Below are 26,558 nucleotides of genomic sequence, written 5' to 3' on the forward strand. Positions count from 1 at the left end.
AGTTCATGTTAATATGATAGACATTTTATTGAAATGGTGGGAAATGCTGTGTACCATACACTGAAATAACTTAGTGTCAAATATGGTTTCTGTTCTGCCATGCAATATTTGACAGTCCAGTATACTATAACTTTGTTACTGTTTCAGCATCTGAAAATTCTAATTTTGCTTTAACACACTTTTAAATTTACTACTTCTAAGTCCTCAAAAAAAGAACGAACCAAAGATGTTGAAATTTGAAGGAAGCTCACCTTTATTTTTTAGAAACAGTTAAATACTGAAAAATGTTAGGTTCGTCTTCGAATGCTTGCTCATGTCGATTCCATTCTAGGTATGTGCGCACCCATTTGCACAATTGTCGGAGACTTTTGCCTTAGCGGTATCCATAGCTCAGCTGTGACACCCTCTGGAGTGCTGCGCTCATGTTCCTTCTTACCTCCCACAAGTGTTCAGCAGTTTTCTTTCTTCACTTCATGTATTAGAACTGTAAATAGTTTAGTTTACTGTAGTTAGTAATTAGTTAGTAATTTAGGGTCCTGGCAGGGACTTTGCCCGAGGCAGGGCATGCCCCAGTCTCTGGGTTTTAAGCCCTGCGCTGACTGTTAGTGACCTCCTTGGCAGCTGTCTGAAGTGCTAGGGGTAATCTCATGTAAAAGAAAAGTCTTACGTCTGTAAGAATTTTCATCCTAGGACACAGTAAGAGCATGACAACCATTGGAGAGCCCTCCTTGGAGCCATCTCGGCTGGACACGACTCCCAGCACTTCAGTCTCAGTGCGTACTGCACCCCCGGCACCAGGGTCTCCCCAGCACTGTTTCCCTTCAGCAGTGCCCAAAAAGAATTAGAAAAAGTGGGACGCAGCGCTGAGCAAGAAGGAGCAAGGGGCATCAGGAAAGGACCCTGTTCAGGCTGCCCGCCCACCCCAGAGCCACATGGGGATACATCCCCTCAGGGACCTTCTATACACCACCAACTCCAGGCAGCAGTAGGGAACTAACTTATGGCATAGTCTGCACCTTTCCAGTGCTCAGAGTAAAAGACTATCCCAGTGCAGCCAGCACCGCGTGCTGCGATGGACCCAGCAAAGGCTCCCCACGAGGGCAAGCCAGCTGTGAAAGCTTCCCAGATGGCGAGTGAATGTCGCCAGTCACTGGAGCCAAGGCAGAGCTCTGTCACCGCATCCCAGTCTCTGCATCAGCTCAGGTTGCCTCAGTTCGCTGGCACCGCGCTCCCAGTCTCTGCCCTCTTGTCGTGACTCACCCACAGGGAGCCGCTGGTCACCGTAGGTTGGCACTGGTCTTCCTCCTGCCGACCTTTTCTATGACATCAATCGCTATCACCTAGATCCTAGGAATGTTCCCTAACACAGTGCTGTTCCCTCTGCTCCCAGCATTGGTCCGCCTATTCAAGTCGCCATTCACCCATGGTGACAGCTGCCAGACTCAAGCGTTGATGGCCCCGCTGTGGTCACTGGAGGCGGGATTCTTCCAGCATGGAGGGGAAGTTCAGCTCCTTGCCAAAACAACAGCATGGTCACTGGGCTCCTGAGGCAGCATCCATCTCCGGGATGCCATCCTGGCAGCAGGCCAATGGCCAGCAATTATACCAGTGCCCCCTTCACACCAATTTCAGTTGCTGCTTCAGACAAGCATCAGACAGCACTGTCTCAGTGCACAAAGAGCAAACGGACACTGTGGTGGGTGGATGGGCAAGTGCCCACTCGAAGACCCTCCTCCCCCCTGAGAGATGATGCCCCAGGCCCTCTCCTGATCCAGGTGAGGCTGTGGCGGGACCCTCTCACATTAGCTCACCAGACGATTTTAAGAGGCACCTGCCCCTGCTCCAAAGGATGGCCATAACTTAAGCCTAGAGGTGGAAGAATGGTGGAACAATCAGACACTTAGTTTAACATGCTTGTGATGGGTTGGGCCCCCTTCTGGGATGCCACCTGTGGTGCTGGGGTCCCACTGAGCCTGTCCATTCCACCAGTCTGGGTTCCCTCACCCTATCCTTCTGCACGTACACATGCAGGTAGGAATGCACCCAGCTGTACAATCACATAGTCTGCAATCGTAACTGTTGTTGTTCAACACGTGTTGCTCATGTTCATTCCATTACTCGCCCACCTACCCCTCTGTTGGAGTTGCTGGCAAGAAGGAACTGAGAGGGCATAGGGCCAGTGGTACCTGATATATGAATGCATGAGCTCAGCACTCCAGAGGGCGCCACAGCTCACCCTGAGGATACTGTTAAGATAGAAGTCTCTGACAACTGTGCACATGGCATGCACACACCTAGAATGGAATGGACATGAGCAACACATCTCAAAGAACAATAGTTATGTAAAGTAGGTCGTTTTTCATATTGCAAGAAATTTTTCTCCTCCAGAATATCTAATGATAGAGAATCTTTAATTATTTCAATTTTTTTTAAACAGGAGCATGCAGCCAGCAACAATTCTATAAACTACAGCTTTTTTGCTGCATCCTTAACTTAATCTGAAATAGAAATTTTCTGCAGAGTGAATGATGACAGCTGAATTTTAGCAGGAAAGTAAATTCATGAGTCAGCACTGATACTTGAAATCAGCTATGTGTTGAATCATCAGTTTAAATGTAGGTTGCTATATTTTGTCTGCAGAAAATCTTCATTTTAGTTTACATAAGAGTGCCAAGTGCAGTAAGAAACTTCTCTGTTCCTTTGAGATTCCTGATTGATTACTGTGTGTTACATCTCAGCCACACAACAGCCCACTGTGATCACATTAATGTTAAGTAACACCGGATTATTTCAGAGAAGCGAAAGATTTTTCCTTCATTGATCACTTCACATTAAAGACAGCTAGTAATTTGATCGATGAAGGAAAAATCCTTTGCTTCTCTGAAATAATCCTGTCGTATATGTGAAAAAGGCTAAATCCGTGACAGTCTGTTTTCTTAGTTTTTATAACTTCATTAGTGGAAAGCAACCTACTGTACATTGTTTCAGTTCATTAGTTAACCTCCTACATCCATGCTTCATAAAAGTTTGTGTCAGTTCCCGAAAATGTCAGCTGAATAGCTGATTGATTGTTTCCTTGTCTTCTTGGATTACTAACACTTTATGCACTTGTAAAGACCTTATTAAGCTGTTCATGATTTTTTTGTTCATCATTCATTATTGTCCAGTTAGCCAAAAGACCTGCTTCTTACTGGTGGAATTTCATTACATGTAAGAACATAAGAATAGCCGGACTGCGTCATACCAATGGTCCATCTAACCCAGTATCCTGTCTCCCAACAGTGGTTAGTTTCTGATGCTTTAAAGGGAATGAACAGAATAGACAATAATCAAGTGATTCATCCCTTTGTCCATATCCCAGCATCTGGCAGTTAGAGGCCTACAGACACCCAGCGCATGGGGTTGCATCGCTGACCATCTTGACTAATAGCAATTGATGAACCTCTCCTTCATGAACTTACTTAATTCTTTGTTTGAATCCAGTTATAGTTTTGGCCTTCACAACATTGCCTGGCAATGAGTTCCACAGGTTGACTATGCTTGTGTGAAGTACTTCCTTTTGTTTGTTTCAAACCTGCTGACTGTTACTTTCATTGGTTCTTATGTTATGTAAAGGGGGTAAATAACACTTCACTTCCTCAACACCATGATTTTGTAGACCTGTATCATATCCACCCTTAGTCATCTTTGTTTCCAAACTGAATAGTCCCAGTCTTTTAAACTCTCCTCATATGGAAGCTGTTCCATATACCTGTTTTGTTGCCCTTCTCTTTACCCTTTCCATTTCTAATATGTGCAGTATTCCAGGTGTGGTCATACCATGAATTTATATAGTGTCATTAGGATATTTTCTGTCTTATTATCTATCCCTTTCCCAATGGTTCCTAATGTTGTTAGCTTTTTTTGACTGCTGTTGTTTTGAGAGAACTAGCCACAAAGACTACAAGGTCTCTTTTTCTGAATGGTAACTGTTAATTTAGACACTCATCATTTTGTATGTATAGCTGGTGTTATGTTTTCTAATGTGCATTACTTTGCATTTATCAACACTGAATTTCATCTACCATTTTGTTGCCTAATGACCCAGTACTCTGTAAATCTTCACAGTCTGCTTTGGACTTAACTATCTTGAGTAATTTTGTATCATCTGCAAACTTTGCCACTTCACCGTTTACCCCTTTTTCCAGATCATTTGTGAACAGATACAAAGGAAAACAAAGGGTGCTAAAGGAGTTCTGAGAGTGCTAAAGGAGTTGGCGGATGTGATTGCAGAGCCATTGGCCATTATCTGTGAAAACTTATGGTGATCCGGGGAGGTCCCGGATGACTGGAAAAAGGCTAATGTAGTTCCTATCTTTAAAAAAGGGAAGGAGGAGGATCTGGGGAACTACAGGTCAGTCAGCCTCACCTAGTCCCTGGAAAAATCATGAATCAGGTCCTCAAAGAATCAATTCTGAAGCAGTTAGAGGAGAGGAAAGTGATCAGGAACAGTCAGCATGGATTCACCAAGGGCAAGTCATGCCTGACTAACCTAATTGCCTTCTATGAGGAGATACGCGGGGAAGCAGTGGATGTGTTATTCCTTGACTTTAGCAAAGCTTTTGATATGGTCTCTCCAGTATTCTTGCCAGCAAGTTAAAGTAGTATGGCTGATGAAAGACTATAAGGTTGATAGAAAGCTGGCTAGATTGTCGGGCTTAACAGGTAGTGGATCAATGGGCTCCATGTCTTCTGGCAGCTGGTTAAAGCGGAGTGCCCCAACGTTGGTTCCTGGGGCCGATTTTGTTCAACTCTTTCATATGATCTGGAGGATGGAGCGTGGACTGCACTCTCAGCAAGTTTTAGAGGACACTAAATGAGAAGGAGTGAGATACCTGGGGGTAGGGATAGGATACAGGAGAGTCTAGACAATTAAGAATTGGGCCAAAAAAAACCTGATGAGGTTCACAAGGACAAATGCGGTCTTGCACTTAGGACAGAGACAATCCATTCACTGTTACAAACTAGGACTGAATGGCTAGAAGGCAGTTCTGCAGAAAGGTTTAGGGGTTACAGTGGCGAGAAGCTGGATATGAGTCAACAGTATGCCCTTGTTGCAAGAAGGTAACGGCATTTTGGCTGTATAAGTAGGGGCATTGTTAGCAAATCGAGAGACGTGATCATTCCCTCTATTCAAATTGGTGAGCCTCATCTGGGTACTGTGTCCATTTTGGGCCCACACTACAAGAAAGATGTGGAAAAATTGGAAGAGTCCATGGAAGACAACAAAATGATTAGGGGCGCGACATACTTATAGGAGGCTGAGGGACTGTTGGTTGTTAGTCTGCAGAAGAAAGAATGATAGCTGCTTTCAATACCTGAAAGGGGTTCCAAAGGATGGATCTAAACTGTTCATTGATACCAGATGACAGACAAGGTAATGGTATCAAGTTGCAGTAGGGGAGGTTTAGGTAGGATATTAGGACAAACTTTTTCACTAGGAGAGTGGTGAAGCACTGGAATGGGTTACCTAGAGAGGTGGTGGAATCTCCTTCCTTAGAGGTTTTTAAGGTCAGGCTTGAAAAAGCCCTGGCTGGGATGATTTAGGTGGGAACTGGTCCTGCTTTGAGGTTGGACTAGATGACCCTCTGAGGTCTCTCTCAACCCTGATATTCTATTCTATGTTGAACAGCACTGATCCCAGTACAGATCTATTTATCTCTCCATTCTGAAAACTGACCATTTATTCCTAACCTTTGATTCCTGTCTTTTAATCAGTTAGTGACCCATGAGAGGACCTTCCCTACTATCCCATGACTTACTGCTTGCTTTGCTAAAGAGCCTTTGGTGAGGGACCTTTCTGAAAATCCAAGTACACTGTATCAGCTGGATCACCCTTGTCCACATGTTTAACCCCCCTCAAAGCATTTTAACAGATTGTTGAGGCACGTTTTTCCTTTACAAAAGCTGTGTTGACTTTTCCTCAACAAATCATGTTCTTCTGTATGTCTAATAATTCTGTTCTTTACTATAGTTTCAACCAGTTTATGTGATACTGAAGTTACGCTTACTGGGCTGTAATTGCCAGGGTCACCTCTAAAGACTTTTTTATTTAAATTGGAATCACATTAGCTATCCTCCAGTCATTTGGTACAAAAGCTGGTTTAGGTGATAGGTTACATACCATAGATAGTAGTTTTGCAATTTCATATTTGAGTTCCTTCAGAACTCTTGGGTGAATAACATCTGGTCCTCTTGACTTATTACTGTTTACTTTATTCCAATACCTCCTCAATTGGCCCCTCAATCTGGGAGAGATCCTCAGATTTGTCACCTAAAAAGAACGGCTCAGGTATGGGAATCTTCCTCATCTTCTGCAGCGAAAATGAATGTAAAGAGTTCATTTAGTCTCTCCACAGCGACCATGTCTTCCTTGAGTGCTCGTTTAGCACCTTGATTGTCCAATAGACACACTGGTTGGTTGGTTGGCTTCCTGCTTCTTGTGTACTTAAAATATTTTTTGCTGTTAATTTTTTATTCTTTTGCTAGTTCGTCTTCAAATTCTTTTTTGGCCTGCCAAATTATATTTTCAGAATATTTTTCCAACCAATGTTGTTTTGCAGAGCTTCAAAATCTGCTCCTGTTTGCCCTAGTATTTTAGTACAGGCTGGACTTTGAAGAGAATACAGAAGAGAAAAGGTTCCCTACCCCTTTTTTTCTTCCTCCATTTTTTTTACTAGGAGAACCACTAAAAAGGGAGCTGGGATAAAGGATTGGATTCAAGAGTCCAAAATTTGGAAGGTCTGGAAAGAGTTTAGGGAGTAAAAGCATTTTTGAAAGTTTATATAACTGATGTAATAGGAATAAGTATTTTCTCAGTTGCAAGATGCTAATATTTCAAGGGAGAGAGCTATTAGCTTGTTAGCTATACTGTACTACCTTCCCCAGATTTTTACAAATTCAAAAGCTTCTACATGAACTATTACCTTGTCTCCTTGGATCGCAGAATTAGTTTTGAATTGATGTGTATTGAGTGAGACATAATGAGCTATGATGCCACTAATGAATTGGTCAGGTATATAGACTGACTTCAGTAATGAACTTTTTAGACGAGAGAATGCAGTGTTTCTTATATTTGCAATTAAACAAGGGATTGCTTGCTATGTTTCCCTGTCTTTCATAATTGTTTATTGTGGTGCTGAACACACAAATCTGTCAATGGTTTTGTGAGGCTTTTTTCCCTTAACTTAGAACATCTCAAAGAGAAAATGTTATCAAACCATATGGTAAAATGAAAGCATAGGACTGGCCTGAAGATGTGCTGTCTTTTGGAGGATCAGTATTCAGGACTAAACTTGATCTCTCATCCATTGTAGGAGGGCGATGGAAGTTTGATGGAAATCTAGAGCAGTCAGTGCTTAGCCTAATGTTGTGATTATGTACATAATAATTATGCTTATTAAGTAGCTCATTAATTTGTTCCATATGTCCTCTGATGTGTAGAATCAATGCAGAACATGGAGATTAAAACATGATAAACATCTGATGTTAGTTTTGATAGTTGTGTAAGTCTTCTTGTGAGGATTCACAGAGCTGCAATGTTTGAATATCTTACAAAGCTGTATTAAACCTTAAGTGATTTAACCCTCTGTCAATCTTTTACCGGAATATAGCTCTAAAAAGTTCTCTTCATGTCTTAGTTCTGGTAATATTAGGCCATACCTAGCCACATGGGTTAGAGGAAAACCAGCATCATCTAATCAGAGATGTATGTGCCCCCTATCTATGCTCTTATTTTGAATTAAAACCCTTCATAATGCTAGAAATAGGTTCATTTTGAAGAATTTCGATCTAAGTTAAGGACAGGGATGAGATTTTCCCAGGGTATTAAATGCTTAGCTTGGGCCATGTACCATATCTTACAGGAGTTTCATAAGTGGGGGTATCTGGAAGACAATGACCCATTTTTACTTATAGGTGAGTAGTTTGAGTTCATTTTAGCTATCCATCTCGACACCACATTTGATTTCAAACCTTACTTTAAGGTTTTGGTAAAAGTCATCCTGGTAGACCAAAACTATATAGCTGTTGATGAAAATCTTTAATGTTTTGCTGGAATACATCAAGCTGCAACATGTGTATCCATGTTTATGGGTACAGAGGTATCGTAATTTTCTAAAATAAATAAATGATTGTGCTGTTTTTATGCATATTATTCAGGAAAACCATGGACTTTTTTGTAAATGGAGTAGTGATATCAAGCTGCAGTGGGTTAGATTTCTGTATATAGTTTTTGAGTAGTATTTCCACTGAAAGGATTAGATCAGGGGTCAGCAACCTTTCAGAAGTGGTGTGCCGAGTTTTCATTTATTCACTTTAATTTAAGGTTTTGCATGCCAGTAATACATTTTAACATTTTAACGTTTTTTAGAAGGTCTGTCTCTATAAGTCTATATATTATATAACTAAACTATTGTTGTATGTAAAGTAAACAAGGTTTTCAAAATGTTTAGGAAGCTTCATTTAAAATTTAAATTAAAGTGCTGATCTTACACCACTGGCCTGCTCAGCCCACTGCCGGCCTGGGCTTCCATTTACCTAGGCCAGCAGTGGGCTGAGTGGGGCCTGTGGCCAGGACCCCAGCTGGCAAGGGGACGGCAACCAGAACCCTAGACCAGCAGTGGGCTGAGTGGCTCAGCCCACTGCCAGTCTGGGGTTCCGTCCGCCGGCTCCTGACAGCCAGGGTCCTGGCTGCCGGCCCGCTCGGCCCACTGCTGGTCTGGAGTCCTGGCCCTGCCCACATAGTGGGTACCTACCTTCTTCCTGGTTTTAGCCTTCTCTTCCTCTCTCTCTCTGCGCTGAGCTCAGGGTGGGAGTGCACTGAGCTCAGGACTGGGGATGAAGGAGCAGGCTAGGGGTTGGGGTGTAGGGTCTGGCCAGGAGCTAGAATAAGGGAGGGGGCTCGGGTTTGGGGCAGGAGGTTTGCGTGTGGAGCGCTTACCTGGTGTGAGGGGTGCAGGTGGGAATGTGGGCAGGGGGGTGCGGGAGCTTCCAGTTGGTGCTCAGGGTGGGGGTGAAGATGTAGGGGTGCAAGAGTCAGGGCATGGATTGTGGGGGGATGTAAGGGGGGTTCAGGAGTCAGGGTAGGGGGTTGGGGTGTGGGCTGGAGTCGTGGGGATGCACCCAGCCCCCTGCCCTGAGCGGCACACGGCAGGGAGCTGGAGGGGATATGCCCTGATTCCACTCTCCTTCCCCAAGGCCCCATCACTGCCTCTTCTCCAGAGCAGCAAGCATGCTGCAGTTCCGGCTCCGCTTCTCCCCCTCCCTCTCCAGGGCCATCAGCTGTTCGGCGGCAGGGAAGGAGAGGAGATGGGGCAGGAACCCAGCACACTGGAGGAAGAGGCAGTGGAGGAGGGAGCTTGGCTACCAGTGGAGGCTGCCCTACAGCAGCAGCCAGCAGGACCAAGCTTCTGCCCCGCAGGAGAGAGCAGTGGGAGGAGAAGAGCAGGCTGGGCCTGGCACGATTTTTAATGGCACTCTGCCACTGGCCGGGACCCTGGCAGGCAGCAGCATGACATTAAAAATCGGCTTGTGTGCCATCGGTTGCCGACCCCTGGGTTAGATCTTCTGTGGTGCAGCCACTTTGTACCCTTAGCTCCAGAAGGTTCTGGCTGCATACTTTTGGTGTATCAAGCCCTGGGAGGATCACTGCAGTGCAGAAAGCATCCTCCAGTGGCATAGAGCAATCATGAAAACTCCTGTACTACTCATCATCTCTGCTGCTGGCATATTGGGCAGTGCCAGGTGACCCCTTATACTGTGCTTGTCCCTGGGGCCATTAGCAAGCCAGTACTACTTGGAGGACCAACCCAGCACATACCTGCCCCAGGATCAGGAAAATGCAAAAGTTAACTTTATATAATTTCACTTCTCCTGCTCCGTCAAGCTGTGATATGTAGAGTTTGGACAGATTCTACAATCTGTTCTAATGTGCTCCTGCTTTTTTTTTTATTATTTTATTTTTTTAGTATTTTACGGACATTAGCTTCCTTTGAAGTATTAGTACCATAAGTTGTTTTGGGACTGATGGGAAGACTGAGTCAGAGTACTTGTGGTTTGTGTAAGTCCACAGAAGAAGTCAGTACCAGCACAGGTATTAGAACTAAGGAGCTCTTGGCCTAGGTGCAGACTTTTCCCATTAGGTAGGTCTTTATGATGACTTAAAAAAAAAAAAAAAAAACCTGCAAGGAGCCCACCAGTCTGAAATCTGAGCTGCTACTCCTTGTTACATTGCTGCAAGTTATCTTCAACCAATAGCTGGTTGCAACGGGTTTGGCAACCATCAGAGTCCCTCCTGCCTGTGATGTGTGTTCTCAGTCCCAGTCTGCTAGTTCATGGTCTAACCAAAACTCTTGTTGGAAGGTTTACGATGACTTAGAGCTCCAGGAGATATTCCATTCCCTGCCATAAAACCATTTCAGAGAGTTCTCAAAAGTTCTAAAAATGTCATATGATCTCCTGAAAGGGAAGGATCCTCTCCTGCTTTGGGGGCAAGTCCTCAGGGATTCACTGTCCTGAATTTGGTCTGGGGAAGATGCTCAAGAAAATAATCACAAAAAAGGCTATTCTAGTCTCAGAAATAGCCCTGTGCCTACTCCCTTTCCACAAGTACAACAAGGAAATTGTTGGGGAATCCTTGAAAAAGTTGCATGCCTTCCCTGCTTTAGGTCAATGTACTCTTTGCCATCTGCTCAAGAACAGGATCATTGCATAACTGAAAGATGAGAAACTTTTCAGGAGACCTTTGATCAAACTCTTGAGGGGGCTTCAAATGGGAAAGAACATTCTGCCAGAGCACAAGAAATCCTTCTTTGCTCATTAGTATTGTTCAAACCCTGCCGGGTTCTTTGTTAAATACTGCTACCAGAGATTCTGGAGCTCCTGCCAGGCAAGAGCCCCTAAGAACACATCCAACTGGCAGGAACCAGCCCGTGGAGAGTTTTTGATGCCATGGAAGCAAACCTTCCTTTTTCCTCTTCCTTTTTGTGGGTGCTCATGCAGTAGAGTTCAGACTAAATCTGGCTAGCTTTAGGAACATCTGGTAAAATTTTTACACTGCATTATCTTATCCAACAACTGTAAATCAGTTTTGAAATCGCATAATTTCCCCAAAGTTGGATGATGACATGCAAGCCATATGTATTTCTATTACATGTTGTCGAAGAGTGGCATGAGCTAATCCCCATACATAACCCTATCATCTTCCCCAGGTGATCAAATCACGAGTCAGCTGAATCCCACTCCAGGAAAACACTAGGAGGGAAGGCTAAAGATGTGAGTGCATAGTCTACTGAAGAGTTGGATGTACAACTGGAAGCAAACTGAGTACCACTTGCCAGCCACCCAGACAACTGCTTTCAAGTACTGGCAGTGGCAACTGATATGTTGGTTCCGGGGCAGAAGGGATGGATATTTTAGTAGGAGCTCCATCAGCATTAAGGACTCTTCAGAATGAGTTGTCAACCTTGGTTGTCATGCCTACCTTTCATTCTTTATGGCCATATGGAAAAGAGTTTCTTCAATTCTTTTTTGTTGTAGAATGAAGTCAGTGTAGAAAATATCAATAACCATTGGTCTAGAGGATGGCAAGAAATCAGTATTGAGTAAAGAGGGAATCTCATGCTCAGTGAATAAAAACAAAACTTTGATACAGAAGTTCTGGGCTCACCTGAATACCCTTTTGCTCTGTTTTTGAGAACCAGACGTGAAACTCTAACTTTCCCCCATTCCAGATATAAATGTATAATCAGTAGGATGCCTGCAAACACACACCGTTCAATGCAGGCCACTTGGTGAGGCTCTTCAGTCACTGCAGCCCGCTGGCTCATCCAGTAAGCCAAGAGGAAAAGATCTCCTTAGAATAACAATCATTCAGCAATGGAGCAAGCTTAGCGCATGGGCCTGTAGGATTCCCAAGTGATGAGGAACCTTTTGTCTCATGTGGAGCAATGATTTCTAGCTAAATGCTTCCTATTTCTAAAGCTGATAGAGCTACAGAGTTGGGGGTCTGAGGTTTTCTGCAAGAGAAAAGGGAAAGGCCACAGAGTGAAAGTTGGAATGTGAGAGTGCCTGCTCACCTATAGCCAGAATGTACTGCCCATTTATGTATTTGAAGAACTGGCCATACATTATCCAGTTCCGCTGATTACCTGAAATGTAGAAATGTGCTGCTACCATATGCCATTCTTATATTGGTGATGGTTCCCCAGGCTCCTTATCCCCATGTCTCCTTGCCCAGCTAGTACAAGTCCCCCCCACCATTTCATCATATACTGAGTCTTCCCCTACAAGCTTTCAGTCATCCCACCCTGTTTATCCCCAGCTGGCTCTTAGTCTCTCTAGTAGTGGTCCTCAACCAATTTTAGTCCCCCCATCCCAGCTACTCATTTGATTTGTCTTCCTGTCTCACAGTCTGTCTACGGGAGATAATTATATAGCCCTCCTCAATATTGTGTGTGAAATGTATTTACCCTCACAACACCCTTGTGAGGCAGGGAAGTACTATTATCTCCGTTTTACCCAGTCCCAGTTTCTCTCCCTTCTACCCAGACCCAGCCTATACCCTCTTTCTTGCTCCCAGGCTCCTTGTCCCAGTCTGTTCCACCCTCTTCCCATATCAGGCTCTTGGCCTTTCTGCATTCTAGTCAGGTGACTTCCTTCTCAATGCTTCCTGGGTGCAGCGGCGCGAACATTGAGTATACAGGACAGAGTCTCCCTATTCTCACTATTCCCTGGCCTCCCCCTAGCCTGCAGCACCTGGGAGCAGCTGTTGCAAGGAAAGTCCTTCTTATCTCCTGCAGCCCTGGACCAGAGCATGCTCAGAGCAGATGGAATCTTTGCATAATTTAACTATATTGTAGCAAGGCTCTGCTAAGCACATGCATCTGAGATTTTTCAGGAGCTTGTAGTTTGTCCAAAATTGAATGGATTTGTATGAGGATGCAAAATATACACCTCTTCCACAAAAATTGTCGCCTGGGGAAATTTCAGATCCCTGTCCAAAACATGGGCGTGCTAGAGTTTCTCAAAGAAAAGGACTTCCATTTTTTTTTAACATTGCCAAAACCAATGTATTTTTTTCCTAATCTCATTCTTGGAAATGGCTGACCCATTTTTTGAGCAGATACCTGGGATAGAAAATTTCAACCCAGATGGTTAAAGATTGGCAAAGTTATAAGCAATTAAAAACAGAGTTTTATAGTAGGAAATTTGGGGCCACCTTAGCAGGTAGTGCTACCAGCTCTGCCACTAATTTCACAGTAGCTACAGTAATACAGCTTGTGAGAGTAATCCAGTAAATGGCACAATAGGGGTAATTTTCTCACGTGGCTTATCTTCCTATATAACCCTTAATCACAAGAGGTTAATAATCTTCTGAAGTATAAGCTCTTGGGCCATCTTCCTATTCCCAAACCATAATATTGACTTGGCTGGTGACCCCATCTAGTTTTATCCTACCTGCTGTTCTGGGCACTGACTGCATGCTAAGTTTCACCTCTGTGTCCTACAGGCTCCTGCCACCATATTATCCCAACTGGACTTGTATCATCATGCAGATACAGCTTTTGTGCACTGGGCTAGTAGACCCGCCCTTTGCCTTACAGGGTGGGGTCCCCTGATCTGATGTGCACGCTGTCTTCACCCACCCTCAGTCAGCCAACTGCCTGGCAAACTGTCCAAAATAAAATCAGGGAGAAGGCTCTGGAATGGCCTCATTTGCCCTGTTGGTGGCTAGGGAAGTAATAGTTGTAGATGATAGTTGGCTAAAACCAAGCCGGGGTCCTGAAAGCCAGGATGGTCTGGGAAATTGGGACGGAGTTTGGGAGAAGATGGGTATAGAAGGTAAGAGCATACCTATTTAATGGATGGCAGTTAATGCTCCTGTGTTGCAGGGGAACTTAGAGCAAACACTTTGGTCCTTGCAGCCAACAGTCTTTCCACCCCTGGTGAGTGCTTTTTTGCCGAATGACCAACCTGGTTCCATCTGAGACAAGGGTGGGGGGCGGCTAAGCAACTCAGAGAGACCCTATAGATGGCAAAGCTAGGGTAGGACTGCACTGAGTCTCTTGGTATCAGACAGTATCATACATCAGGCAGAAAACAGGCTTGACTCCTGCAAAGTGCCTGCTCTTGGGGCAACCAGGACCCATTAGAGAGGCCTGCAAGCTTTGTAACAACAGTGACCACTAATCAGGAGGGGACAGCCACAGTATTGCCAATGCAATCTTGCCTTCTCTGACCTGGAGTCCTAGAGATCGGCTGACCAATAGTGAAGGTGACATTCCAGGAAGCTTCTGAAGTCATATGAAGATTGGCAGATGCCCTGGCTGCCTCCTCTCTAGCTCCTAAGTATACTTCTAGGTAGTAGGACATCAACAGAGCCTTGGCTCCCTGTGTTCTCACCTGCTGCTCTTGCCAAATGGCCAGAACAGTTTCTTCCTTAATATCATCATGTTCTTGCTTTGTCTTAGTGATTGTATCAAAGAAAGCTGAGATCTGGGGCTATCAGTCCTGAATAGGGAGGGATAGCTCAGTGGTTTGAGCATTGGCCTGCTAAATGCAGGGTTGTGAGGTCAATCCTTGAGGGAGCCATTTAGGGAGCCATCTGGGGCAAAAATCTGTCTGGGGATTTTTGAGCAGCAGGTTGGATTAGATGACCTCCTGAGGTCCCTTCCAACCCTGATATTCTATGATTCTAAATAGTGTGGTGCTGCACTTAGGCTATGTCTACTCTATGGACTTTACCACTCTCCCACTGACATAGTGCTGTCCACAATGGTGCTTTTGTGGGTGAAACTTATGTCAGTCAAGGGTTTGTTTTTACCACACCCTGACTAACAAAAGTTTTGCTGACAAAAGTGCTAGTGTAGACAAAGCCTCAATCTGCCATGTTTAAGGAGTCAGTCTTGTAGATTGCTTTTCGTCTAGCGGCAGGATAGTGAGTGCATGGAGCAAAGTTAGTAAATAGTATTAGAATAACAATGGTCATGGTAGTATCTAAAATGGTAATATTTTAATAATGCTAATCTGGATTTTTCAGTATGTTATGCAGTTTCAGAATCCTACATGTGCACTTGCATGACTTAAAATACTTTTGGTAATTGCAGGTTGTAAGCTCAACAAATGGAGAATTGAATACAGATGACCCAACTGCAGGCCGTTCGAACGCTCCTATCACAGCCCCTACAGAAGTAGAAGTAATGGATGAAACAAAGTATGTATTGTTCTTGTTTATTAAAGTTTAAAAGGCAGTTTTTTGATCCCCAGTACTGAGCTAATCAGCATTTCATTTACCTAATTACTTATTAAAAGAACCTTGCACACTTGTACTAGGAAGTGGCAAGATACTTCAGTATTTCTGAGCTTTAATTATGTGAGCTTCAGATAATTAAATATTAGAATATCTGTTATCCTTAATGTTGACTCCATTAGTTAAAGTTAAAATAACACAAATTGTTCGCTTTACAGTAGTGAAATCCATACTTGATTTTGACATGCTAGCTAACAACTTGGTAAGAAATTTTACTGTCTTTTAAAATCACTATACTGAATACAACTCTTGTGGGAATTGTAGAATTTTTGCATGGTATATGGTGTTCTGATTCTCTTTTTTCCTTCATTTTTTTGTGCATAGCTGCCAGAAAGTGTTGAACATGTGGTGAGTTCCAAAGTGTAGGCAGGCAGAAATAGCTCCATTGGTTTTGTTCTCATTGTGTGGCTTAAAACTTTATGGAGGAAAAAAAAAACCTTAAAATGGCAATTACAATTGGAAAACCTATGCAAAAGGATTTGAAGTACATAGTACCATTAGACAGCCTGTCTTGGAGGCAGGAAGAAATACCAGCATGTTAAGGAGCTATTTTGCCTGCTTCAACTCTTGTTTGTTTCAAGTGGTGTAGTCTGTGTGTATTTTCTCTAATACTTTTAAGTGGACAGTACAATATCAATATTTTTTTATATATTATTTGCTATGCTGTTTTAGTGGAAAAACATTGATGTTTTCAGATGTTTTCATATTCGGGTAACAATTTAATATCTAGAAAATAACTAATTTATCTGAACTGGCAACAAATACTAGAAGATGTTTGAACTTTGCATATTTTTTTAAACAGTGCTTACTAAATTATTAGTCATTGACAACTTGCTAACTAATTACAAAAACTTAACTGCAGGGTACATAAATCACAGTGAAAGGGAAAAGTATTTGTTGATGTACAGTAACTCCTCACTTAGCGTTGTAGTTATGTTCCTGAAAAATGCAACTTTAAGTGAAACCATGTTAAACGAATCCGATTTTACCATAAGATTTAATGTAAATGCAGGGGGTTAGGTTCTAAGGAAATTTTTGGGGGGCAGACAAAAGGCATTATATACTGTACAGTACTGTACTGTACTGTGGTTGGGAAGTGCCCCTGGTTTACCCCACACAGGCACAGCCTACCCGGCAAGGATGCTAGGAAGCACCTTTACAGCAGCAGCGGCAGCTTCCCCAGAGAAGAACAGGCTCGGACTTTGCCGGGAATACTCCCTGGTGTTGCAGAGATTCACCCTCCATAGATCTAACACAAAGAGAATTTCCCTCCCCTTCGTTCCTTAGCCTACCCAGAGAGAAAAAAAAACTCAACAAGTCTTAAAAAGAAAACTTTATATAAAAAAGAAAGAAAAAAGACATAGAAATATTTTCTGTATCAAGGTTGACAATAATACAGGTTCAATTGCTTAAAAGAAAATGAATAAACAGCCTTATCCAAAAAGAGATACATTTAAACATTCCAGCAACTACACACATGTAAATACAAAAAAAACAATAACAGCCTATTGTTTTTTCTACCTTTGTACTCACAACTTTGAAACTGAAGATTAGAAGCTTGAAGATAGAAAGACCCCTCTCATAGCTGAGAGCCAGACAAAAGACACAGACCCAAACATTCCGTCCCTGAGCTTTGAAAAAAATCCGGTTTCCTGATTGGTCCTCTGGTCAGGTGTTTGGTTCCCTTTGTTAACCCTTTACAGGTGAAAGAAACATTAACCCTTAGCTATCTATTTATGACAACTCCCTTGTAAAGTCACTTTTCTTCCACAGAATCTTACAAGCAGGCAGCCAAATGACGTTATAAGGGACCATGGCACAACTTTAAACGAGCATGTTCCCTAATTGGGCAGGGACATAACATTGAAACAACGTTAAACAGGACGACATTAAATGAGGAGTTACTGTATAGTATGTGGGAATTAAATACACTCATCTGAGTAGTGCAATTTGAAATAAAGAATAAAACAGATTTTCCTTGATTATTAGAAAATAAATGAGGTTTTCATTGACATTTTTGTATTCCTTTGGAGAACATGATTTCACAACGGTGTGTCCAGCTGGTCATCAGATGGAGACACTCATGCATGAAGGTGGTGGTACATTATTACTAGTGATACTAGAAGTATTACAGTAGTGCCCAGAGGTCAGACACAGTTGCACTGGGGCCCCATTGAGTTAGGATCTCTAGAAGGAGATACAGTAGTCCCTTCCCCCAAAGAGTTTATACTCGCATGTGTTTCTTCTTTGATATTAGGACTACCCAAAACATTCATTCAAATAGTGTTATCAAGATGGGAGATTTTGGGGGGAGGTAGGCCACTTGGAAAGCCTTACAATAAATCTTAACTTAAAACATTTCTTGGACTATACTTGCAGTGGAAAAATCTCTTTTGAAGGTCCATCAGTAGATGCTGATGGTATATGCTGAAATGACTCACTGTACAAATAAATTTGCCTTAGAATATTATTCTTAATGGTATGTAGTAGTATTAAATCATTTCTATGACTTTGTTTCACCAAAGTACTTTTAAAGACCATAGCTAACTTCAGATTATTTCTGATGTTACTGATTTTCAGGGCAGCTACTTAAAATTCATTATGTAATTTACAAAACACTACTTACCTCAATAGTCTACGTACTAGATGATTTGTGGATTTGGCTTGACTTGTACTAAAGCTATTGCCAGGTGCTCATGTCTGGAAAAATGATGAAGAATAAGGCCAAAATTTTCAAATGTAGAAGCTTAGAGTTAGACAATTAAATCCATATTCAGGCACCTAAAAAAATGAAGTCCAGGCAGTTTTAAGAGATGCTCAGAAACTGCTGCTTCCTTTGACTTATAAAGCATTTATCTTCAGTATCTCTGGAAAAAAATCACTTATTTAGGTGCCTATCTTTGAATTTTTTTGCCTCATTTTTTTTGCTGTTGCATCTCATATACTAAACAAGTGAATCTTAACCTATCTCTTTACATCTGACTCCTATTAATCTTTTTGATACATGGGAATCTCACTTTCCCAGAGAGGACAACTATTTTATTGCCGATGGAATCTAAACCACACTTTCTGCTTCACCATCCTTTTAGAACTGGTTTTATGTTTTCTTAGTAATTAAAGACAAAAAAAAAAAGCTGCTTCAAGCAGCACTATACTAGGTGTATGCATTAGGGATCCTTTCAGGTATTGAGTGCTCTATAACTATATATTGCAAGAATCTTAACTACAAAAATAAAATAAAACTTAGTTCATAGGGTGTTGTGACAATTACTTAATGTTCAAACAGCAACGTAACATGTAAGTACAACTGTATTTTTCATATCTGGACTGAGGACAGACATGTAACTTTTTTTTAAGAAAACTTGGTATTTTGTCAAGAAACTAATTACTTTTTGTTCCTTTGCCTAGTCTTTTCTCCCTCTGAAAATATGAACAAAGTTAAAGCTTACAAATGAAAATTTCTGGAAATATTTTCCCATATTCTAGGAGCATGAATTTAGTATTTGCTCAAAATATCATTAGTCTCTCAGTTTACTGCCAAGACAGAATTTATTTTTGGTTTCAGAGACTTTTTTAGATTGCAGAAAAATTGTTCTCACAGCTAGCTGCCAGCGATTTATGGACACAAGAATAGTTTAGCCAGATGTAGATATACCCCTCCTGTTTCAGGGTTAACCTTGTGAATCTGGTAGCTGGTTTTCCTGTACGCATCCGATTGCTAGCAAAGGGACACTTTATAATTGTCAGCCCAACAGTATTTTTACTGTGCTTTTGTGTGTGTATGTAATATATATATAAAATGTGTGTATGCGCACACAAAATATACATATATTAAAAATATACAAATATGCTTTGATATCACAAAACTAATGTGATTGTCGTGTATTTAAAATCAGTGCAGTATTTACACTCATCCTAATTTTGAAAAATGAAATACTCTAATTTTAAATTAAATTTTTTTCTATTATGTATGTGGCTATTTAATTATTTGATAGTGCCATAAGTTTGCATTATGTTTTATAGCTTTAAGACCACGTTCCTGTCCTAGAGAATTCACAATCAAATTTTAAGAGCTAGTCAGGGTTTTTGTCAGTGTTTTGTCTGTGGAAAATAGTTTCCACAAAATCAAAGTTTTCTGCAGGGAAAATAAAATTTTGGCAAAAGTGACAATAAAAATATTTTGTTTTGGCTCAGGTTGTCCTGAATGGAAATACTTCGATTTGTGGAACCAAATCAAAACATTTCATTTTAGCTTAGTTCAACATTGAATTGCATCTGCATAAGCTGTTGCAGTACTTTATGGAAGTTTGTTTCAGATGCTGCATGTCTCCACTGTCCATTGTGGGTTAGGCTCCTTAACTATGTTACATATCCCAATATGCGGCACAGTCTGTCCTCCGGTTGAACCACCATGGCACCATCACAGAAGATGTATTCTGGCCAGGGAGTCTGGTTTATAGGGAAGATTGGAGACATGAGGATCCTGAGCTACAACTCCTATGAACCACTGCAGCAGCTCAGGCAAATGCAGTTCAAAGTCAAACTAAGCACAAACTGAGTGTTTTGATTCTCTAATGGCAGTGTTCCATGTTGGTCAAAATGTTCCAACATTTTGAAATCAGATTCTTTTGCAACATTTTATTCTGTGAAAATTTCAATATCTTAACGTTTGTTCTGATTCAGGTAAATTTCTTGGAGTGATTGCTCATGTCCATTCCGTTATGGTGTGTGCGCTTGCCACATGCACCGGTGCCTAACGTTTTTCCCTCACTGGAATCCAGAGGGGATCAGCTCTGGCTCCCTCTGGAGTGGCGTGTGTATGTGCTGGTATAAGGGGCACCGCCAGTTCCCCCTCCCTCAGTTACTTCTTACTACCAGTGATGATGCTGGAACGTCTCCTTGCCTCAGCATTCTTTCCTTCTCAACTGTGCCTAGTTGTGAATCTCTTGTATATAGTTCTTATAAAGCTTGTATAGTTTATTATTTCCCTTAGTGCATAAGTTAGAAATAGCCTGGTGATGGCTACAGAAAACCTATGGCAGTCAGTGATCACTATTGCTGTCCGAGGTGTTTGGGGGAGACCCACATGAGTGACAAGTGTCACATTTGTAAAAGTTTAAAGTTGCGAACCAGAAAGGAGCAGGACATTCTAATTAGAGCGCTTCTTAGGGAGTCGGCCGTTGCACTGGCCTTAAAGCTGGCTAGATCGGACTTCGCTCCAAGCACTGCAGCATTGGTGCGGAGTGCACCGCTGGCACCAGCCTCTGACCGACACCAATCTCCATGCCTGGTACCAGCTCAAAAGCAAAGAAAGGCCGGGAGATGGCATTCTTCTATGTCCCATAAAGGGAAGGAGAGGGCTGGAGGAGAGCAAAGACCAGCATGGAGCAGTTCCTTCCCTCCAGACAGTGGCCAGACTCCAGCACCTGTTGATCTGTCAAGCTCCCTTTGAGACCTGCCTGCCACCCCAGGAAGCAGCAGAGGTACTTGGCACCTAGTGGGCCATCCACGCTGGAGGCCTTTCAGCACCCCTGCTTTTTTCCAACCACTTGTCTTCCTTCCTCTCTGCCTGGGCCTCTATAACATCGGATTAGTGGGTCCTCAGCACAGCAGCAGGGGGGATACTCTCTAGTTTATTTCTATTGCCCCCTCCCACCTTCTCTCCCCATCCCTCTTCAGGGACCCTTCTCATGAGCATCTGCTCACTCACTAGATGCAGGGCCTTCTGCGGGTGGGAGCCATGGACAAAGTCTCTCTGCACTTGAGGGGGAAAGAATTTTAATCCTGCTATGTTTTTATCCCAGAGGTCAAGTGCGGAGAATCTATGCCTCATTCTCAACCTGCAGAGCCTCAGCAAGTATCTGAAGAAGTTGAAGATCTGCAGGGTCTCCCTGGCCACCTCCATTCCTTCCCTGGATCCGGGATACTGGTACTCCACCCTTGACACGAAAGACACTTACTTTCACATATCGTATTTCACGGACACAGATGATTCCTAAGTTTCATAGTTGGGACCTCCCACTACCAATTTGCAGTGCTCCCTTCTAACCTAGCAATGGCAACAAGGGTGCTTACGAAGTTCATGTCAGTGGTGGTGGCCTATGTCAGATGTCAGAGTATCCAGATCTACCTGTACGTTGATAATTGGCTCATCAAGGGTTGCTCCAGGATCCAGGTCCAGTGCAGCATCGAGATGTTGCCAACCACTCCTCAAGCTCTAGGCCTGTTGATAAATGAACAAAAATCAACCTTGGTCCCAGTCCAAAGGATATAGTTTATCAGAGCGGTACTCGACTTTACCCAAGACAGAGCATTCGTGCCAGAGGCCAGGTTCAAGGCAGTATCCGATCTGATTGCCAGCATGTCTTCCCATCCGCTCACCACTGCCTGGGTCTGTCTCAGACTATGGGGGCACATAGCAGCATGCACATACATTGTCCGGCATGCGAGACTCAGGCTGCGTCCCCTCCAGATGTGGCTGGCGTTGATCTACTCACCGGCAAGATGTCACCTGGACAAGCTCCTCATGATCCCACCACAGGTACTTGCCTCCCTGCAGCGGTGGTCCGACACAATTCTCGTGTTGGAAGGTGTGTCATTCCCAAGTCCGCGACCCATAGTCTGTGTGATTTCAGATGGTCCGACCTTGGTTGGGAAGTGGATCTCAGTACACTGTGGACTCAGGGGTTATGGTCACGAGAGGAGCTCACATTACATATAAATGTCAGGGAGCTCAGACCCATCAGTCTGGCTTACGGAGTGTTCCTTCCCCAACTTTCTGGTCAGGTGATGACAGACAACGCAGCCTCCATGTTCTGTGTCAACAGGCATGGGGGAGCTCATTTGTCGGCTCTGTGCCAGGAGGCTATCTGTCTGTGGGACTTCTGCATTCAGCATACAATCTACCTGTAAGCCTCGCACCTCCCTGGCATCTGGAACATGCTGGCAGATTGCTTTAGCAGGTCCTTCTTCTCTCACCATGAGTGGTCCCTTCACTCTTCCAGAAATGGGGAGCTCCCCGAGTGGACCAGTTCGCCACCAGACAGAACAGAGTGTCATCAGTTCTGCTCTCTGCAAGGCGTCAGCAGAGGCTCACTTTCTGATGCCTTTCTCCTGTCATGGTCAAGAGATGTACGCTTTCCTGCCAATTCCACTCATCAGCAAAATCCTCTTAGAAATCAAGAGAGACAAAGCATAGGTCATTATGATTGCTGCAGCATGACCTCACCAACATTGGTTCGGCACGCTCAGGGACTCAGCTGTAGCAGCCCCATGGCCTACTCTTGCAGGATCATGGTCAGCTCCTGCACCCCAACCTTGCCTCTCTCCACCTCACAGCTTGGATGCTGCATGGCTGAATCCAGAGGAACAAGCCTGTTCTAGTCAGGTACAGCAAGTTCTCTTGGAGAGCAGAAAGCCCTCTATCAGAGCAACTTATCTGGCAAAGCGTGTGTCCTGCTGGGTGTTGGAGCAGAGTATCTCCCCAACCCAGTTGTCTCTGCAGTCCATTCTGGATTACCTGCTTCACTTAAAGCATTAGGGCCTTGCCTTATTTGATCAAGGTTCACTTGGTGGCCATATCAGCCTTCCACCCTCGCGTCCAGGGTAGATCAGTATTCTCGCATGAGATGACTTCCTGAAAGGCCGTGAAAGACTCCACCAGTCCGAGACCTGGTCCTCCAGTGGGACCTCAGCTTAGTCCTCTCCAGGCTTACGGGACCGCCCTTTGAGCCTATGGCTTCTTGTTCCCTTTCCCACCTGTCATGGAAGGTTGCATTCCTTGTAGCTATTACCTTGGCGAGATGAGTCTTTCTGAGATTAGAGCCCTTACTTCAGAGCGCTCATATGCAAGTGTTCTATAAGGACAGAGTTCAGCTGCAACCCCATCTGACCTTCCTGCCAAAGGTCGGGTCACACTTCTGTGTCAATCAGGATATTTTCCTCCTGGTGTTCTATCCAAAGCCTCATACGACCAGCAAGGAGAGCCATCTGCATACTCTAGATGTCAGGTGTGCACTAGCTTTCTACTTGGGGCGCACCAAGCTCTTCCACAGATAGACTCAGCTCTTTATTTCAGTAGCTGACAGGATGAAGGGCCTTCCTGTGTCCTCTCAGAGGATTTCGACCTGGATCACCACTTGCATCCTGTAGCGATGTGGGACTCACCCCTGCGACGTCTCCTGCTGGTTGTCTCTGGGAATTAGCTCCTCCAGCCTCCGGAGCGCCCTCTGCAGGCCAGTGTCCCGCTGCCGTTCGGCCCCCGTGTCCCTCCCGGACCCGGTGCCCCGTTATCTGGGGTGCTGCCCCTTGGCAGTAGCCCCTCACTCTCAGTGTCTCCCCTCCCCGGGAAACCTCCAACCCTCTGTTTTCACCTTGCCTCATTTGTGGGCTACTACCAGTCACCAACTAGCCCCCGTTCCTTGGGGCAGACTGCAGTGTCAGCCACTCATCACTGGCAAGGTTGGGTCTAGACCTGCTGTCTCTCTCTGCAACTTAGTGCCTCTATGGGGCCTTGGACAAGGCCCTGCAGCCTGGGAGTTGCCAGCCTGGAGCTCCCCAGCCCCTCTGGCCTTTCCCCAGCCCTGTCTCACTCTAGGCACCCTGAGCTTCCCAGCAGCCAGGCCCCTCCCTCTCCCAGTCTCTTGTATAGGGCCAGCTGAGGCCTGACTGGGGAGTGGCCCAACTGCAGCTGCTTCCCCAATCAGCCTGTTAGCTGCTTTCCCTTCCACAGCCCTCTTCCAGGGCTGTTTTAAGCCCTTCAGGGCAGGAGCGGGGTAACCACCCCGCTACATATCCGTACTGCTATGAGATAGCAGGGGGTGTGTCTCCACCAATAGTGAAGGCTTATTCTACAAGGACAGAGGTGTTTTCAGCTGCTTTCCTAGCACTTGTCCCTATCCAGGACATCTTCAGGGCCGTGTCGTGGTCTTCGGTACACACATACACGACACATTACGCTGTTACCGAGCAAGCCAGAGATGACACTGGATTTGGTAGAGCTGTGTTGCAATAGACACATCCATGAACTTGTACCCGTCTCCATAGGTATTGCTTGGGAGTCACCTACAATGGAAATGGTCATGAGTAATCACTTGAAGAAATAAAAACAGTTATAAATGTTTTGTAGCTGTTGTTCTGCGAGATTTGTTGCTTGTGTCCATTCCATGACCCACCCTCCTTCCCCTCTGTCAGAGTTCCAGCAAGAAGGAATGGGGGGAGCCAGCAGCGCCCCTTATAGCGGCGCATACACATGCCATTCCAGAGGACGCCACAGCCAGTCCCCTACAGATACCACTGAGAGGAAAACTTCCAGCACCAGTGCATATGGTGAGCACGCACACGTACAATGGAATGGACATGAGCAACACATCTTGAAGAACAACAGTTACAAAAGATTAGTAACTTTTTTTCCCCCTGGAATGAAACTTCTGGTTGTTGATCAGTTCCACTAATTTTTTGAAATTGTAAGCCCTCCAGGACAGAGTCTTTGTATGTGCAGAGCCTAGCACAGTGAAATGCCAATCCTGATGAGGTCAGTGGGAATGATTGTAATATGAATATTAAATAACAGATAAAATGCATACAGATATCAAACATGAATGAAATTGGAGTGATGTTAAAAAAGGGAGACCAGGGAAAACCTCTTGGGGGTGCTTTATTAGATTGTTACAATGGCTTCATTAAAATATAATCATATCCTGGATAAGGATAGGAGTGGTATGTGAGGAAGTACCTGAGTGGAGGCTAGTGTGATAGCATCAGAGCCAAAGGAGAAAGTTTAATATTGCAGCATCTTAGAGGCAAATTGAAGGAGAGTGAAGCTGCTTGGTATACTGGAGGTAGGAGGTTATCCAAGGTATAGGGAGCAGCATGAGCGAGAACATGATTTGTAGGGAGGAGATAAAAGCAACAAGAAAGAATGTAGAATTAACTGAGTGAAGGTTATATGAGAGGCAACAGCAGAATAACAAAACACTTTAAAGGTGGAGATAGGCATGAGAGAGAAGTGAAAGGAGACTGAGCAATGAGAGACTTGAGAAGCGCAGTGATATTGTCGTAGCAATAAGGTAGATACATTTCTTGACTATAAACACTGTGGATAAACTAGATTAAAGTGAGATGGAACTCTGTGGTCAGAGAAGATGAAGTAGTGACAGTAAACCAAGGAGGAAAGAATAAAGGCTTGTCTATACAGGGAATGGTTAATTCTGTTTAATTAGGAATAGTTAACTCCATCTGTGGACACTCTTATTACAAAATGGATTAAGCTAATTTGGAATTAAGCATTCTTATTCTGGAATAAGAATTTCCGCACACAGAGTTAATCAGTAATAGTTAATTCTCTTTAAATTCACAACCTAAACTGTTACTTTCCCTTAGGTATGATAATTACTGTTTATGCAACAGATGAAAGTTATTACACCCACAAGCAAACAGTTTAGAAAACATGATCAACTTGTCATATAGAAAACATTTTTAAATGCATAAAATATTTGTTAGTAAATGAGAACATGCCTTGCAGATTGTGGATACTTTCCTTCCTATTAAGTATAATAGTAACTTTAACATTGTGTGCATACTTAAAGTTGTGGTAGCTGTGTGTTTCAAACACATAAATGCACAGAGAATTTGTGCGCTATTAAAATTGTTTTATAGCAATTCAATAGTGTGTTTGATAGTGAGGCCCTCTAGTGACAGTACATTTAACACTGCAGGATTTTTGTTACAAATTGTATTCTTCAAGGGATTGTAAACTGTCTGTATACATTTAGAGACACAAGGTGGGTGAGTTCATTTCTTTTATTGGACTAACTTCTGTTGGTGAAAGAGACAAGCTTTCGAGCTTACACGGAGCTCTTCAGGTCTGGGAGAGGTACTCAAAATGTCACAGCTAAATTCAAGGGTGGAAGAGATGAGTTAACACATTTTGCAAGAATCCATTCAAGGTAAAGTGTGCGGATAACAGCTCTACAGTCGTAGGATAAAGAAAGGTTAGTGGGTTGTAGATTTTGTAGTGAGCCATAAATTCAGTGTCTTTATTCAATCCATGATTTTTGGTGTCTAGCAGAGTTATTTTTTGCTGTGTTTGTGCAAGTTTCCTTTGAGGGTAAAGACAGAGGACTTGAAAAGTGTTCAACTATGGGTGATATTTTTTTTTGGTCATTTATTATTTTCTGTGTGAGTTCTTTTGAGAGTGTAGTAACTGTCT

At 43.5% G+C, this 26,558-nt stretch overlaps 1 protein-coding gene across 9 annotated transcripts in view; it reads left to right on the plus strand.

Annotated features, from left to right (window-relative positions):
* CSNK1G3 (casein kinase 1 gamma 3) overlaps positions 1-26,558 on the plus strand; it is a 161,279-nt gene that overhangs the window by 128,993 nt on the left and 5,728 nt on the right. For 7 of the 9 annotated variants that reach the window (XM_032790756.2, XM_032790759.2, XM_075067175.1 and 4 more), the window contains 2 exons: positions 15,147-15,253; positions 15,674-15,697. In XM_032790756.2, the coding sequence (XP_032646647.1) occupies positions 15,147-15,253; positions 15,674-15,697 (131 nt within the window). Of the gene's footprint in view, positions 1-11,249; positions 11,314-15,146; positions 15,254-15,673; positions 15,698-26,558 lie in introns of those variants that run through there. The other 2 variants (XM_032790760.2, XM_032790758.2) reach the window with 2 other exon arrangements.

Source organism: Chelonoidis abingdonii, chromosome 6 (assembly GCF_003597395.2).
Source record: "Chelonoidis abingdonii isolate Lonesome George chromosome 6, CheloAbing_2.0, whole genome shotgun sequence".
NCBI classification, from domain to species: Eukaryota; Metazoa; Chordata; order Testudines; family Testudinidae; genus Chelonoidis; species Chelonoidis abingdonii.